The following is a 14,877-nucleotide window of genomic DNA, read 5'->3' as shown; positions in this document are numbered from 1 at the left end:
AAACTATTTTTACATAGGATTTTTTGGTATAATGCTGTTTGAGGAAATATCTATTTAAAGAAAAAAAAATCAAAAAGATCATTGGTTTTTATTCACCCTTGTCGTTGGCTTCTTTCCCTTTTAGCTTGTGAGTAAATCCCCTTCATTATATAAGTGAGCCACAGTCTGATGAGACGAAGGGCTTGTTAGTGAAAGATTTTTTGTTGTTGTTCAGTCGCACAGTCGAGTCCGACTCTTCGCGACCCCATACCTATGTAAAAAAGTTTTGAAATTATAGAACTGTCTTGTTATTTGAAGAGTAACCTCAGTCCCAAGAGGGCTTTTCTACACACGTAATAGGGCAGTACGGTAGCAAAAGAAAGATAGTTTTCAGAAAGGTACTTATTGAGAAATATACTTGTTTTCAGATTTCTGGTTGATTCCAGATTTCTTTCTTTTTTAAAATTAATTTATTTATTAAATTTTCCACATTTTATATACAGAAAAAAGAAAATATAGACAGCTCTAGGCTGTGATTCATTTTGCAGATATCTTCAGCTCCTTTAAAATAAATAACCAGTGCATTCTATCATTTGCCTTATTCAGTTAATTCCAGATTCCAGATTTCTACAATCCATATCCTCTTGGATTGTTGACTAGATGTCCCATCCCACTGATTGTATTGTCTTACTTTATGTAATCCACCTTGAGTCCCAGTGAGAAGGGTGGGCTTTAAATAATGTGAATAAAAATTTATAAAATGCTGGTTTTAAGTGTATGCTTGTGTATGCATGCTGTTGACACTGCTCAGGGGAAACAAAAATATTGAAATAGTATGGACAGGCTTTATCAAATTAACAGCATTAAACTTAAAAGACAGTAGATATTATTGAGAATGTCATATTTTGTGCTGATTTTCTAGGTGGAATGGATTTATCGCCAACAGAATTCATAGATGTAGATCTGAAGATAACTAACGTATACTGCCACCCAAAGGACATTCTTGTGAAATTTCAGGGCTCTTATAACACAGACTGTGAGTTTGACTACCATATATTACAAAATGAAATACAACAGGTATCCAAAGTGAAAGACTGCATTGGGTCTGATGAGTTTTGTTTAGTAGAAGATCCAGATCGTGGGGAATGGTACAGAGGAAGAGTAATACAAAAGAAGAACCACATTTATGAAGTATTTCTGATAGACAACGGGGAAAAACTGGCAGTTTGTGATACTTGCATTGCGTCTGCCATTGATGAATTGTTTCAGCTTCCTCCAAAAATGGTTTGTGGAATCTTTGCAAATATACTTCCTGTTGAAGAAAAGTGGTCTCCCAAGGCTCTGAATTACTTTTCATCCTTAAAAAACTTGCAAATTAATGGCCACGTACAAGCCATTATGCCACACCAAACATTTCTTCTCGATGTGCCAAAAGTTACTAGCGATGTGGTAGAACTGAAATTAGGAAAACTTGTTAATGGAGACTCATTCCATCTTATAGTAGAACTGTTAGCTGAATTGCCGGAAGAACCCTTATATAAACAGATGTCAGATTTAATTCAAAAGAAATACACAGGACCAGATTCAGTTTCCTGTAATGCTAGGATTCAACCAGATTGTCAGCCCATTTTTGGTTGGCTACAGCCACTTTTATCAGTTGGTGGAGTAGAGCTAGCAAAAATATCAGTGGCAGTCAGTCCAAGTAAGTTTTATTGTCAGCCACTGCAACGTCTAACAGAGCTTGATGCGTTGACAAGAAGTATGTCTTCATATTATGAAACCATTAATAGAGAAAATATTCCATCTTGTGACAGTTTGGGAGTCCTCTGTGCAGCCAAACGAAAAGATGGTCATTGGTACAGAGGAGTGATACAACAGCTTCTCTCTGATAACAGTGTGAAGGTTTGGTTTGTGGACATTGGCAGTCGTGAAGCTGTGCCTTCCACTTATGTTCTGAAGCTTCAGTCAAAATTCATATCGGTACCTACATTTTCATTTCCTTGTGTTCTATCATGTCTTAGTGATCAGATTGATTCTGTAAGAAGCAGTCAGCTACAAGAATTTAAGGAGGCCCTCTTAAGGCAAAGTATGGTTTATGTCCACATTGACTTATTCAATGCTAATGAACATTTGTATTATGTTACACTGCGTAAGCATGAAACACTTACAGATGGTGAATGTCTGCCACAGAGAAATGATGTGCTTCCAAAGTATGGTCCTTCCTTCAAGACAAAAATGGCTAACATGTATGGGGATATGAGAATTCCTGATGTCAGCCCTGTCTTTGCTGAACCTGCTCACAGGAATATGTTACAATCCGGAAATTGTTCAAATACGAAGGGCTGTTCCTTAAATGCTGTTTTAGCTACACCTTACAAGACAGCAGAAATGAAAATAGACTCTGTCTGTGTTGCTTTTGTGGAGTATGTAGTGAATCCTTCAATTTTTTGGGTTCAAACAGACGATAATGTAGATGAATTTGAAACCTTGATGGATAGAGTTTCAGATGTATATGATACAGGTGAAACGGGTGATAAAATTCTTGAAAAACCAGAACCTGGAATGCTGTGCTGTGCACGCTACAATAAGGACATGCATTTCTACAGGGCTGTCATCAAGGAAGTGGTTGACAGTGATATTACTGTTTATTTTTTGGATTTTGGAAATACTGAAACAGTGTCAATTTTTGATGTAATAACTCTTCTTCCAGAGTTCCAGGAGCTACCAGCTTTAGCCATATGTTGTTCGCTTGCTAGTGCATTTCCAGTTGAAGATATATGGATTAAAAAGGAAACAGACTTCTTTAAAAACTTGGTGTATGGCAAACCAGTCTCACTTCATGTCGTTGGAAAGCAAAATGATAAGTATAGTGTCAGTATGCAGTGTATGAATGGCTCCGAGCAAGCTGATGTTCTCACAGCTATGGTTCAGGCTGGATATGCTGAATGTTGGCAAGTAAAGCCAGATCCGCTGCTGAACACTGTAAAAGATTCTAAAGAGCAAGGCTCAAAACTTAGAAGTAAAAACATGCGGTGTAAAAACCTTATGCAGAATAACAACAGAGTGGTACGTAGAAATGTTAATCAATTGCTAAATACTTATCCTTTGACAAAAAAGGCTGCTGCTGATTTCCCACGATGGGAGACAATACTTTGTGAGAGATATGGGAAAATGTCTGGGGAAAGTAGCACTGTCTGCCCTTACAAAGAACATCGGTTTAAACCAGGAACTGTCCTCAGTGTTACATGTTGTCATAGTACTTCACCAGGTGACTTTTCATGCCAGCTGCAGGCTAAATTACCAGAGCTGAGTAACTTAATGAAGCAAATTCAGGTTTGTTATAATACTCAAACCATACCATATCAAAATGGACAGGTTGCCTGTGTTGTGAGAGATTCTAAGGATGGAAAGTGGTACAGAGCTTGTATGCTGAAATACATATCCAAAACCAGAATTGAAGTTGTATTAGTAGACTATGGGAATCAAGTAAGTGTTTTGCTGGAAGACGTTCAGGCTATTCTTCCTGATTTTCTGACGTTGGAATGTCAAGCATTCAGATGTTGTCTTAGTAGTGTAACTCAGTCGTTAAAGTTTGATCCAGATAATTGGACTGCAGAGGCATGTAATGATTTTAAATCCTTCCTTTCTTCTTCCAGTGGACTGCTGACTTGCACCATTTCAGCCCTTATTATTAAAAACCCTGGCTGCTTATATAATGTTGTTGATCTGTGGACTCCATCTGTCAGAGTACAGCAGTTTCTTTTAGACTGTGGCCATGACCAGTTCTGCTCTCTCGAATGCCCAAGATCGTTTGCACCGTCATTCTCTTTGTATAGTTTTTACTATTCATCTTTTGATATAAACATTGGAAATGTAGAGGAGGTGTGTGTAACCCATATACACAGCCCTACAAAATTCTATTGCCAACTAAATAGAAATGCAGATGATATTGATAACCTGTTTCAGAAAATCACAGAGATCAGTCATGTGGCAAGCTGTGTAGGCCAAACAAACACCTGCAGATTATACTTAGCCAAATATTTTGAAGATGGCCTCTTTTACAGGGTCTTGGCATCTCCTGTAGGATCATCAGATTACGTGCCTGTATACTTTGTGGACTTTGGGAATAAACAAGTGGTGGCAAAGGATGAATTGATTAATATTCCAGATCATGCTTCAGAAATATTGTTCACCCCTATGCAAGCTGTCAAGTGTTACCTGTCGGATCTCAAAGATACTGAAATTCCAGTTGAAATAAATAAATGGTTTGAGAAGAATTTCTTAGGTAAAGAACTAAAGGCAGTAATAATAGCTAAAGAATCTGATGGCCAGCTTGGTGTGGAGTTGTATGATAAGAATCTACAAATAAGTAAGCAGATTAAAGAATTATTATTAGAGAGTACAACAGAGTGTAATGAGGATCCAAAATATGTAAACAGAGACACAGAAAAGCCTCTTGAGGACCAAAATGAGAAACCTAAAGAAGAGATAACTGCAGTTAAAAGAGAAACCAAGAATAAAATAAATTCTTGTTATCAGAATGATGGTGACGTATACGCCGAATATGGAAAAGAAACTGTGGTTGATCTGCAGAAACAGTGCAGTAGGTCTGTACAAGTTCCAGTAGCCTGTGAAAATACAGAATTGGTCTTGCAAAACACTTTGGCAGAGAAAGATAAAAGTACAAGTGGAGAACTTGGTGATGACCCATCATTACAATTCAAAGAGATGCCTACAAATAATATGACTGAATCACATAGCTATCAACTAAGCCCTTCAAGGCAAGAAAAGAGTTCTTCTGCTAAGCAAAAGTACAGCGATCTTGTACAATGTAACATTCAGCCAAATTCCAAAGTTACGGTTTATGTTTCCTTTGTAACGAGTCCATCAAATTTCTATATTCATCTTGAAGAAAATGAGGATAAAATTTTGAAGCTAGCTGAAGAACTGAATAGCTGCATACTGGTTTTAGAGCCACAAGCTGACATCGAGGAAGGTGACCTAGTCTTAGCAGAGTATGAAGATGATCATTGCGTATACAGAGCTGTTGTTAGAGAAGTTAAATCAGAAGCATTCTGTGAAGCAGAATTCATTGACTATGGTAACTCGTCAACTGTGAATGCATCCAAAATCTATCAGATAGGGAAAAAATTCGTAAATTTACCAAGACTGAGTGCACACTGTTTCATTAGTCATGCAAAACGTGCGTTGCCTAGTAAAAACTGGAGTAAGGATATTATTGCCTATTTTGTCAGTAAAGTAAATAATCAGCGAGTAATTTGTGAGTTTCTACAACAACATGGAGAACAATGGGCAGTTGATCTTTTCTGTCATGGAATATCTGTTTTTGAGGATTTAATGCAGACAGAAATCAGTGTAAGTTTACAGAACATGCCTGTGTTACATGCAGCAGAAGACATAACGTTGCTGTCAGTGGCAGATGCAGGTACTGATGGTAATGACCAAAGTTATCAAATCATATATAAAGAATATGAGTCTGGCTCTACTTGGGCAAGTCTTCCTAAAATTACCTACCAAAAAATAAACCCTGGACAGCTAGAAAATGCTGAAATAGGTCACATTTCCAGAAATGGGTACTTCTATGTAAAATTAAATAAGGATGTGCAAACATTACTTAATCTGAATATGATGACTACTCAAGAAGCAGAGCAAATGCCAGTTGCAGTGGAAAATATTCAAGAAGGATTAGAATGCCTGACAAAATCAAAAATAACTTTCAAATGGCATCGGTCTGAAGTTATAAAAAAGTTTATGAATAAGGAGAGCATGCTGGTTTTTTTCATGGATTTGGGAATATACGAAATGGTATCATTCAGTGATACAAGGAGGCTGAGTAGCAAAATGAGAACTATTCCCAGAAGTGCAGTACCTTGTAAATGGGTTTGGATTGGAAATGTAGATAGCCTGGCTTTTGAGAGAGTCCTGAAGATGTTAATTGGTCAGGAGATAAAGATTTTATTTCTGAGGTACCTAGAATCTCCTTTAATTTGGCAAGTAGACATTTTAGTGAATGGGATTCTGTTGCTTGAATGTTGGCCTCAAATATTTAATCAAGGAATGTTAGAGAAATGTAACTTATTGGGAGGCTTAAATAATGTGGAAATGACAGTGCCCAAGTATTCATTTAGATGGAGTTCAATTTCATGGGCAAAGTTTCAGAACAATAGGCATTATCCTGGTTTTGTCACATCAGTCAGTAATCCTTCAAATTTTTGCATCCAGTTAGAAGACTCATTTAAGACTATGGAATTATTGTTTAAGCTGCTCTCTGATCTCCCAGAAAACTTGCCAACTATGCCAAAGAATCTTCTTTGTATTGGTGCAAGCTGCTTGATAAAGACCGAGCCTAATAAAAAATGGAATAGAGTTGAAGTTTCTGAAATCTCAGATCAGTTCATGCTTACATTTGTAGATGATGGAATATCGGCTCCCATCCCCATCTCAGAGTTCCACAGGTTAAAAGTTATCCCAGAAAAGCTTGTGAATTTACCTCGATTGACTTATCCTTGCTGTTTATTTGGAGTGTCACCTGTTCTTGGGGAGCAGTGGAATGATGAGGCAAAACGTAAAATTCAGCAGTTTCTTAATAGACAAGGTCTTCTATTCCAGTTCAGACAGTACTGTGGGATGAAGATGGAGGTAGATGTGTTATGTGAGGGGACCAGTGCAGTAGATGTATTGGTTGCTTCTGGATGTGCTGTGTATTCTTTCATGTCAATTAATTGGGTAGAATTTAATGTATTGAATTCACAGATTTTGCACGATCCATTGCAAATGGGTAGTCAGAAAAGCTCTGATGTAAGGATAATATTACAGCCAGGAAAGGAAGAGTACCACAAAAAAAAAGACTTGCTGTTCAAGTATACGTGTAACAAATGCCCAAGAGGGCGCAGCTCTAAAAAACTCTCTAAGAGACAGCAGCGGAAGAAATCAGCTTTATCTAGCAAAAGAAGGAAAAATGAGGATCCTCTGAAGTATAACAGCTCCTCCATTGGCCAATGTTGTCGCAGAGAGGGACTGAAGAATACTTATCCCACAGATGTATCCACAAAGGCGACACATGAGATGTCTGACCCTTCTGGATTGAGTACCATTCTAGATGTGATGAAAATTACTGAAGAGAACCCTTCAAGTAAACACTGTGCTAGAAAGGTCAGTTTCAAATGTACGTTAAAATAATTTTGCCCTTTATATGTATTAAGTGAGAATTATATCAGGCCAAATCTGATTTAAGAGTGGGATCCAAACACTCACTCACCGCTTGGTGTACATGTCCAAGGGGGCTTTGGACTTTTGTTTGCTGAATGGCATTTTTACATGCACATGGCAATTTGCTTTTGAAACTAAGAACCTGTTTTAGAAACAGTTTAAAATATCAATGATGTGATATTTGCTGTTGAAAAATTAAAACGTAAAAATCAGCAACAAAAAAGATGACCACTAAGCATGGTTCAGATCCTGACCTAAAAGTTGTACCAGTTAGAAGAATGTTAATAAATACTTGCTTTGATGGCTTGATATTCAAGAGCCTCAGGGCTTTCTGGACAGTTGTTGCCATCAAAAGTGAAGGTAAGATAACCAGTTACGCAGATTTCATGTATTTTCTGAGGTGATTTCAGATATCTGGGTGGCAGCATAAGGACTACATTAGGGTATTGAATAACTGTTTTAACAGGCTTTGATGCATTGTACCTGCAGCTGTATCTAGTGGGTAGAAGGACAAACACACATAGTGGAGCAAAGCAAGGTCACAGTTCTTGAGATATTGGAGCATAGTGGAGCACACATATTGGAGCAAAGCAAGGTCACAGTTCTTGAGGTTGTTGTGGTTTTCTTGGATTTTAGCATAGCATGGGTGGGGCAGTTGCTCTGTGGTGGAGCATCAGCTTTGTATCCAGAAGGTCTCAGGTTTCATACCTGACCTCTACAGTTAAGAGCATAAACTAGTAGGTGATGTCACTGTGAAAACATGTACCTGCCTGTGGCAGGATCACTAGGGCAGGGTGGGGGGTGCTATTGTCTGTACCCTGTTCCAGCAACCTTGGGGTGGAGTTTGCAGGTCAGCTTTTGAGATGGGCAGCCTTACCATCAGGATTACTTAAAGGGAACATCTCTTTGGAGTTATGCAGGAGCTAATCATTTGCCCTTGTTGAAGAAAGTGCGTGCATAAATTCTATAGAGATTGACTTGCTCCTGGGAGCTGTCTAGATTGTGGGATCACACCAGTGCCACAGACAGCCTTTAAAGGACCATCATGTCTTACTGAAGTTCCTATAGAGACCATAATGTCTTATTGAAGCCCCACTCTACTGTTAGGTTTAAAAGGGTTGGGATTAGGCATTTTTTAACACAAGCCTTTCTGGTTCAGCCCGGTGATAGACAGTCTCTCTCTCAATCTCAGCTGGGATCCTCAGTGACCTGCCCAGTCCTGTGCCCACAGATCCACAGTTGTGTGCTATAACTAAAATGACAATAACAACAGAGAGATACAACCACTAACAGGCAGACATGACTGGTAGGTAATATACCACCCACCCAGAGACTTGCATAGGGAACGCAGCTATGAACAGGATACTGGTGCTGTAGTCCGTAGTATTTATAGTACTTTATTGTACTTCTCTGTTCCTTGTTGGAAGCTGCTTTTAGTGGTGTCAGGGTTAAGAAGGTGATGTCCATTTGCACCACTACTGTGTGTTTGCCTTACTCTAGTCAATCTTCCAGCTGCATCACTGCCTGAGTCAAGCCTCTGTTGTAGTGTTGCTCTGGTTTCAGGCTGGGGATCCTAAGCTGATTGCTTGGTGTGGGCATCATCATCCATGCATCAGATGTGGCTCATTCCCCAGGTCAGTTAAACAGCAGGGGGTCTATCCATGTGCTGTAATCCTCTGTAGTGGTGTTGGGAGCAGGTTAGCAATATTTTGTTAGTCCTTTAGTCACCTGAGGAAACATATAGCAGAACGTATAGTAGAACATTCTCATTCTGCCCTTTACTGTGACTGTTGCCTACCTGTTATTTGCCCTTTCTTGCACTAGGAGTCCCAGTGGGGTGTTTTGCCAACTTCTCCAGGAAATTCCTGGAGGGCATATATCCCCACGCCATGACACTAACAAGGTTCGTCAGACAGAAAAAGTCTTCTTTTCGTACCGGGGTGTGTACACACACCGTTTTTAGCCACTTTCCTCCTATTATTGTTTTTTTTTTCTGGGTTCCCACTGGGAGGAAAGCAGCTTTTTCAGAAAGTGGCTTTGGGGTAGGGGAAAATCAGGGAAGAGATTCAGCTCTTCCCCGCCTTTATTGTACTTTAAATTTGCACCCCATCCCGACCCTTGTCCAGATTTCATGGTGAACTGTTCCAGACATGCAGGACTGATGCCATCATGTCTCATTTGGCCCCAGAAGTATATGGTCCATGTGGAAGTGCTGGTTCATAATGATCTCTCCATATGAACTCTCATTAGGCTGTAGTTCATTATGCTCCTGGACATAATAACATGGGTTTACTGCATATGAGCCAAGCCTTAGAAACCAAAGATGGATAATTCCAGGTCAGTTAAAAAAAAAAAAAAGCTTGCAAAATTAAAGCTGCAGTGCAACAGTATGTTTGGTAGAGGGGAAGAATTCATATTCCAAATTAATTCTTGATGCTGTTTTAAACCAGTATATATTATGTTTAAAAAGGAGGGTAAAGCTTCATTAACGATCGGAATTTTACAGACGATATGTTTGTCTACGTATCTATTATATATATAAACTTTTAAGTAAATATATATGCCATTGTTTGTATTTTATTACATTAATTATACTTTTACTTTCTAGGTAAAAGTTGATTAGATGGATTTCTACATTTGAGTACAAGTAGTGGACGTGAATACGAATGAACAGATAAACATTCATTTGTGGAAAAACTGAAAACACATTTTCTTAAATATCAATATCTTTAATGGAATTATTAATTTATTTTGTTTTGCTGTATTCTTGACCTCCCACCATGAGCTTGAAAAGTTGGGGCTCAGATCTACAATGCTGGCAATGAGCTGGCCATAGAGTGCAGTCCTAAGCAGAACTATATCCTTCTAAGCTCCCTGACTTCAGTGAATTTAGAAGGCTACTTAGGATTGCACTGAATGTGTGCTTATTCACCATCCTTTTTAATATTCTTTGTCATTTTGTATCTTGATTTGATATTTTTTGAAATGCCAAAAAGGTAGATGAAACTGCTTTTATGTTCGTATAGTCATGTGCTAGTTGTTGCTTGGATGTTTTCCAGCACATTTTTTACATTTCTTACGCAGTGTATACTGGTCATTTCTTTGATATCAGTTAGACAGATGTAGTGTTTCTCTTCCATGATAAAAAATCCTAATTACTGTTGAATTAAAATGTTAAGTCATTGTCATTTTGTGTAAGTTTGCCTGTAATTCTAAGCAGCAAAAGTTAACCAGCCTCAGGGATACGACATTAAAATGCAGCCCTTCCATGAACTATCTCAGGTTATGGCAGACCATTGCTGTAGAGGGAATTACTCCCATCGCTTTGTAGCTGAAGACCAAAGCAGGTAATGATTCTGACATGGCTTAGGTGTGGAAATTTCCACTTCAAACCCAAAGTGGTTTCTACTTTCTCAGATCTGCCCTCTCAAAAATAGCCCAAGAATCACTTTCCCTTCCCTTCCAAACTTAATTTGAAATAGGTAATTGGTGCTTACTTCCAGGTAAACTGTGGATCTAGCACCCACACACTTGGACAAAGCTATTTTTTTTAATGCAACTATTCAATATTTGGCTGTAATAATCTCTGCCCAGTCTCAAATGAGTGAGTCCCAGCACAATTTATGGAATATAAATTAAAGCCAATTACACTGTTGGTGTATATAAGAAAAATATTTGTTAGGTAACACAAGAATGTTCTCTGTCTAAACAACATGGCACTTTAGTGGCTTAACAGTTTGTAGTAAAGGTAATACAGATGTATCTACTGTGAATATTTTACCTGTTTTTTTCTGTTACAAGTTTGTTGTCATAGCTTAAATAGTTTTTATTAGATTATACTTTATTTGCTCATGTTATATAATTGAATGTATATATACACATATATCTGTAGATACATGTATGTGTAATAGAGATAGGATTTAAAATCCATGACCGCACCAGGATGCTCTTCACGTTTCTGTTTAATGTCTTGTGCTGTGTTGGATGCCCATTCTGATAATCCTCTGGCTTTTAGATGACTTTTTGCTGAGAACAGTAGCTGGCGGAAGCTCTGTCTCTACTGCTGTGGACTCTGCCTGAGATGTTTTTAGTATTTTATGTATGTTAGAGTTATTGAAAAAGAAAGTACATTTTGAAAGATGCAGTGACTCGTACTTAAGAAGTGGCATATCTGTTGTGCCTGGTTCAAGAATCTCTCAGTGGGGAGAAGTCTCCATCTGGCTGTAGCAACAGTTGATTCTGACCAGCTACAGACTCAGCGAGCATGTTTGCTCATCCTTTGACAAAATGGGTGGGTTTTTTTTATAGCAGCCGTCAAGAACAAGGAAGTCACCCTCTTTAGACCTCCAGTGTGAGCCAGACCTGTGTATTCATGTCATCTCACAGCCTCAGAAGTTTTTTGTGTGCTTGGGTTACTCAGAGAATTAGGTTTAATGAACAACTTGATTAACTTGTGACACAGTTGGCAAGTAGTATAAAATTATGTACATTCATGCTTAGTCTACTGGAAAAGTACTTAAAATGTGTTATGTTCCCAGATGTTTAAATTATACTTTGTTTAAATAAAAAAGTCTGATTTCAGCGAGCGAGCTGTCTTACTACAGTAGCAATACTGCTGCCTTTACCCTGGAAAAAGGGGGGGGGGGAGAGAAGAAGAGGCTCACGTCAGGGTGTGTACGTTTGCAGGTCCCAGACTCTAACTCAGAGATGTTTTAGTCACAATATATACAGACACAGTGGACTATCCTCTCCCTGATGTTTTTTAAGATCTATTTTAAGATCTATATGGGCCCCATTGCCCAGTTGGTCTGGAGGTATGGGCTTGGCTGTCATCAGTATGCTGATGACACCCAGCTCTATCTGTTGATGGACGGCTGGTCAAACTGCCCCAGAGGTGCTGGACAGGGCACTACAGGCTATGACTGGTTGGTTTTAACAAAGCTGATTGAAATTAAATCCAGCAAAGATGGAGGTCGTGTACCTGAATTGTGACAATGTGGGATCGGGAATCCAGCTCCCAACCCCCAGCGGGATACCACTGAGGCTAGTACTGAGGGTAAAGAGCTTGGGGGTACTCCTGGATGCCTCCCTTTCAATGGAGGATCGGGTTGCGACTGTTGCTCGATTGGCATGCTATCATCTGTAGCTGGTCAAGCAGTTGATTCCCTATCTCACTTCCCAAGACTTAGCTACCGTGGTCCATGCAGTGGTCACTTCCAGAGTGGATTATTGTAACTCGCTCTACATGGGGCTGCCCCTGAACTTGACCTGTTAACTGCAGCTACTGCAGAATGCAGCAGCATGAGTGCTGATGGCGATGCCTGTGTGGGCTCATATTTGGTCTGTCAGTGCTTCGCAACGAGTTCAAGGTTTGGGTGTTGACCTTTAAAGCCCTCTACGGCCAGGGAAATGCATATCTTTGGGACCATCTCTCCCCAAACGTGCCTTGCAGAGCGTTATGCTCAACTAATCAACATCTTCTGGTTATCCCCAGCCCCAAGGATGTCCGGCTGGCCTCAACTAGGGTCCGGGCTTTCTCTGCCCTGGCCCCAGCCTGGTGGAACAAACTCCCACTTGAGATCAGGGCCCTGTGGAATTTGTTACAATTCTGCAGGGCCTGCAAAACAAAGCTGTTATGCCAGGCCTTCGGATGAGGCAGCAGACATTCAAATCCATCTTTCCAAATCGCTGCTGATAATGCTAATCCCTGACCAGCCCAAACTGAGCATCATTGTCGAGGCAAATCCACTCTGATTGCTGTTTTTGTTCTAATAGTGATATTATTGCAATTGTCTAAATTATATTGTTATCTGTGTGACTTGTAACCCATCCTGAGCCCGCTTGTGGGTAGGGTGGAATACAAATTGAATTAATTAAGTAGATAAAAGCAAGGGTCTGGCTGAGCCATAATAGTTACTGTAGGCAGATGCCCCTTCTCTGGTTGAAGGCACTGCTTTCCGGATGCTGCTCCAGGATGCCTATCCCCGGTACACGTCCCCTGCTCGCACCACACTTAGTAGGATCATGTTGCCTTCATTGTACAGGGCTGCCAGGGAACACGTGAAGGCACAATGGTCCTGTGCTCATGGGAGAACAGTGTACTTCACACGTCTGACATCTGGACCGCCTCTCAAGCATATGACACATATCTGTCACTGACTGCGCACCGGTGGCAACTCAGCGATGTTGTGGGTGGGAGTGGGGAAACTAGTGTTCGGCAGGTATCAGGGCCATCGGGCCAGCTATTGCAGGCTCTGCTGCATGCCAAGGTACTTGACAGGCCACACAAAGTGGGCAATATATCAGCCAGGGACCTCTCCATGGGCTTCATGTTGACCAATGGTGGCATGAACATGAGGACAGTGGCACAGGTTTATTTACTATGCAGCCCACCTTCTCCACCTGGTGGTTAAGGATGCCTTTGGTCTGTGTTCTGCAGAAAATCCCAGTTTGGATGCTGAAACCTGCGAGTTTAGGCATCTCCAGAAATGCCGGCACATCATGGGTCACTTCTCTCGCAGTCTGAAGTACACCCATCTGCTGTGCAAGAAGCAGATACTGACAGGAGCACTGCCTGAGCACTTGCTGGAACTCTACCTGTTCCATGCTGAAGCACTTGGTGGAGAAGGAGAGAGCCCTGACTGCCCTGATCTTGGAGACTGGGGTCATTTGGGAAGAAAGCCGAGTCACCCATGAAAAGTGGTTGACCATCTCCCAGACTGTGGGAGTTCTTGGGGCCTTTAAGAGCTACACAGTCACCCAGTCATTTGTTCATGCTTGTAAACCAACAGGTCATAAGCAAACAAACAAAATATATAAATATAAATTTATAAATATATGCAGTGCGAATCATCAGAATACGAAGTTTCACATTAAAAGGTAATACCATTAAATGCCACAGACAGGAATTTTGCAACTGCAAGAGCCACATTTGGATCAGTGTCTGCTCGTAACTTGGCCACAACCTCTTGTTTTGGAGCAAAACTCCATTTTGGGATATAAATTTTAATCCGTTTTATCATGGGCCAAAGTGTATTTGTTACAATCAATTAAAAAGTTCCAGATGGTATCTAAATCCCCGCATTTACAATCACAAAACCACCCAGAGAAGGGGATTCCTGAGAACCTGTGTGCTAGTTCCCCTAATGGTAAAACATTTAGTCTTGCCTTAGAGAATAATATTCTATATTTGGAGACCATTAGAAACTTACAATAGGCAGGTAAAGTCTTTGAAATTTACGGACCCCGATAATATTGGGAACATACCCTTCAAGCTCTGCAGCCAGTACTCCATTTATCAAAATGTAAGAGACAGGATTTGATCAGTTTATGTGCAGAAGGATATTCCATTTGATTAAAGAGCTCAAGGGAAAAGCCCATTCTCTCTAGTCTGTCATCAACTAATTTTAGCCATGAACTTTGGAAGCCATCCTTAGCTACATGGTACAGGTAGCACTCATCTGCAGGATAAAAAAAATTAGTCTAAAGAGGAAGGTTGCTATGCAAGCTTTGGCCTCCAGGGATGGTTCCGCAAATTCCAGATGGACAGCTGGACCAGAGACACACACAGGAAGATTTGACAATGAGTGTAGGAAAGATATTAAGCAGGAATCATATTGTCATTGACCTTCGCTATAGACAATGGCACACCATATAATAGGATAAGAA

General features: G+C 40.0%; 1 protein-coding gene across 1 annotated transcript; it reads left to right on the top strand.

Annotated features, from left to right (window-relative positions):
• The first annotated feature begins 906 nt into the window (after window positions 1-906).
• Window positions 907-9,540, top strand: TDRD15 (tudor domain containing 15). Its single transcript, XM_015410075.1, has 3 exons — window positions 907-4,666; window positions 4,706-7,152; window positions 9,460-9,540. The coding sequence occupies exons 1-3, from the start codon at window positions 907-909 to the stop codon at window positions 9,538-9,540; spliced, it is 6,288 nt and encodes a 2,095-aa protein (XP_015265561.1).
• The last annotated feature ends 5,337 nt before the right edge of the window (window positions 9,541-14,877 follow it).

Source organism: Gekko japonicus, unplaced genomic scaffold (assembly GCF_001447785.1).
Source record: "Gekko japonicus isolate JY-2015 unplaced genomic scaffold, Gekko_japonicus_V1.1 scaffold400, whole genome shotgun sequence".
Classification (NCBI taxonomy): Eukaryota; Metazoa; Chordata; class Lepidosauria; order Squamata; family Gekkonidae; genus Gekko; species Gekko japonicus.
This window is presented reverse-complemented; position numbering and strand designations above follow the sequence as displayed.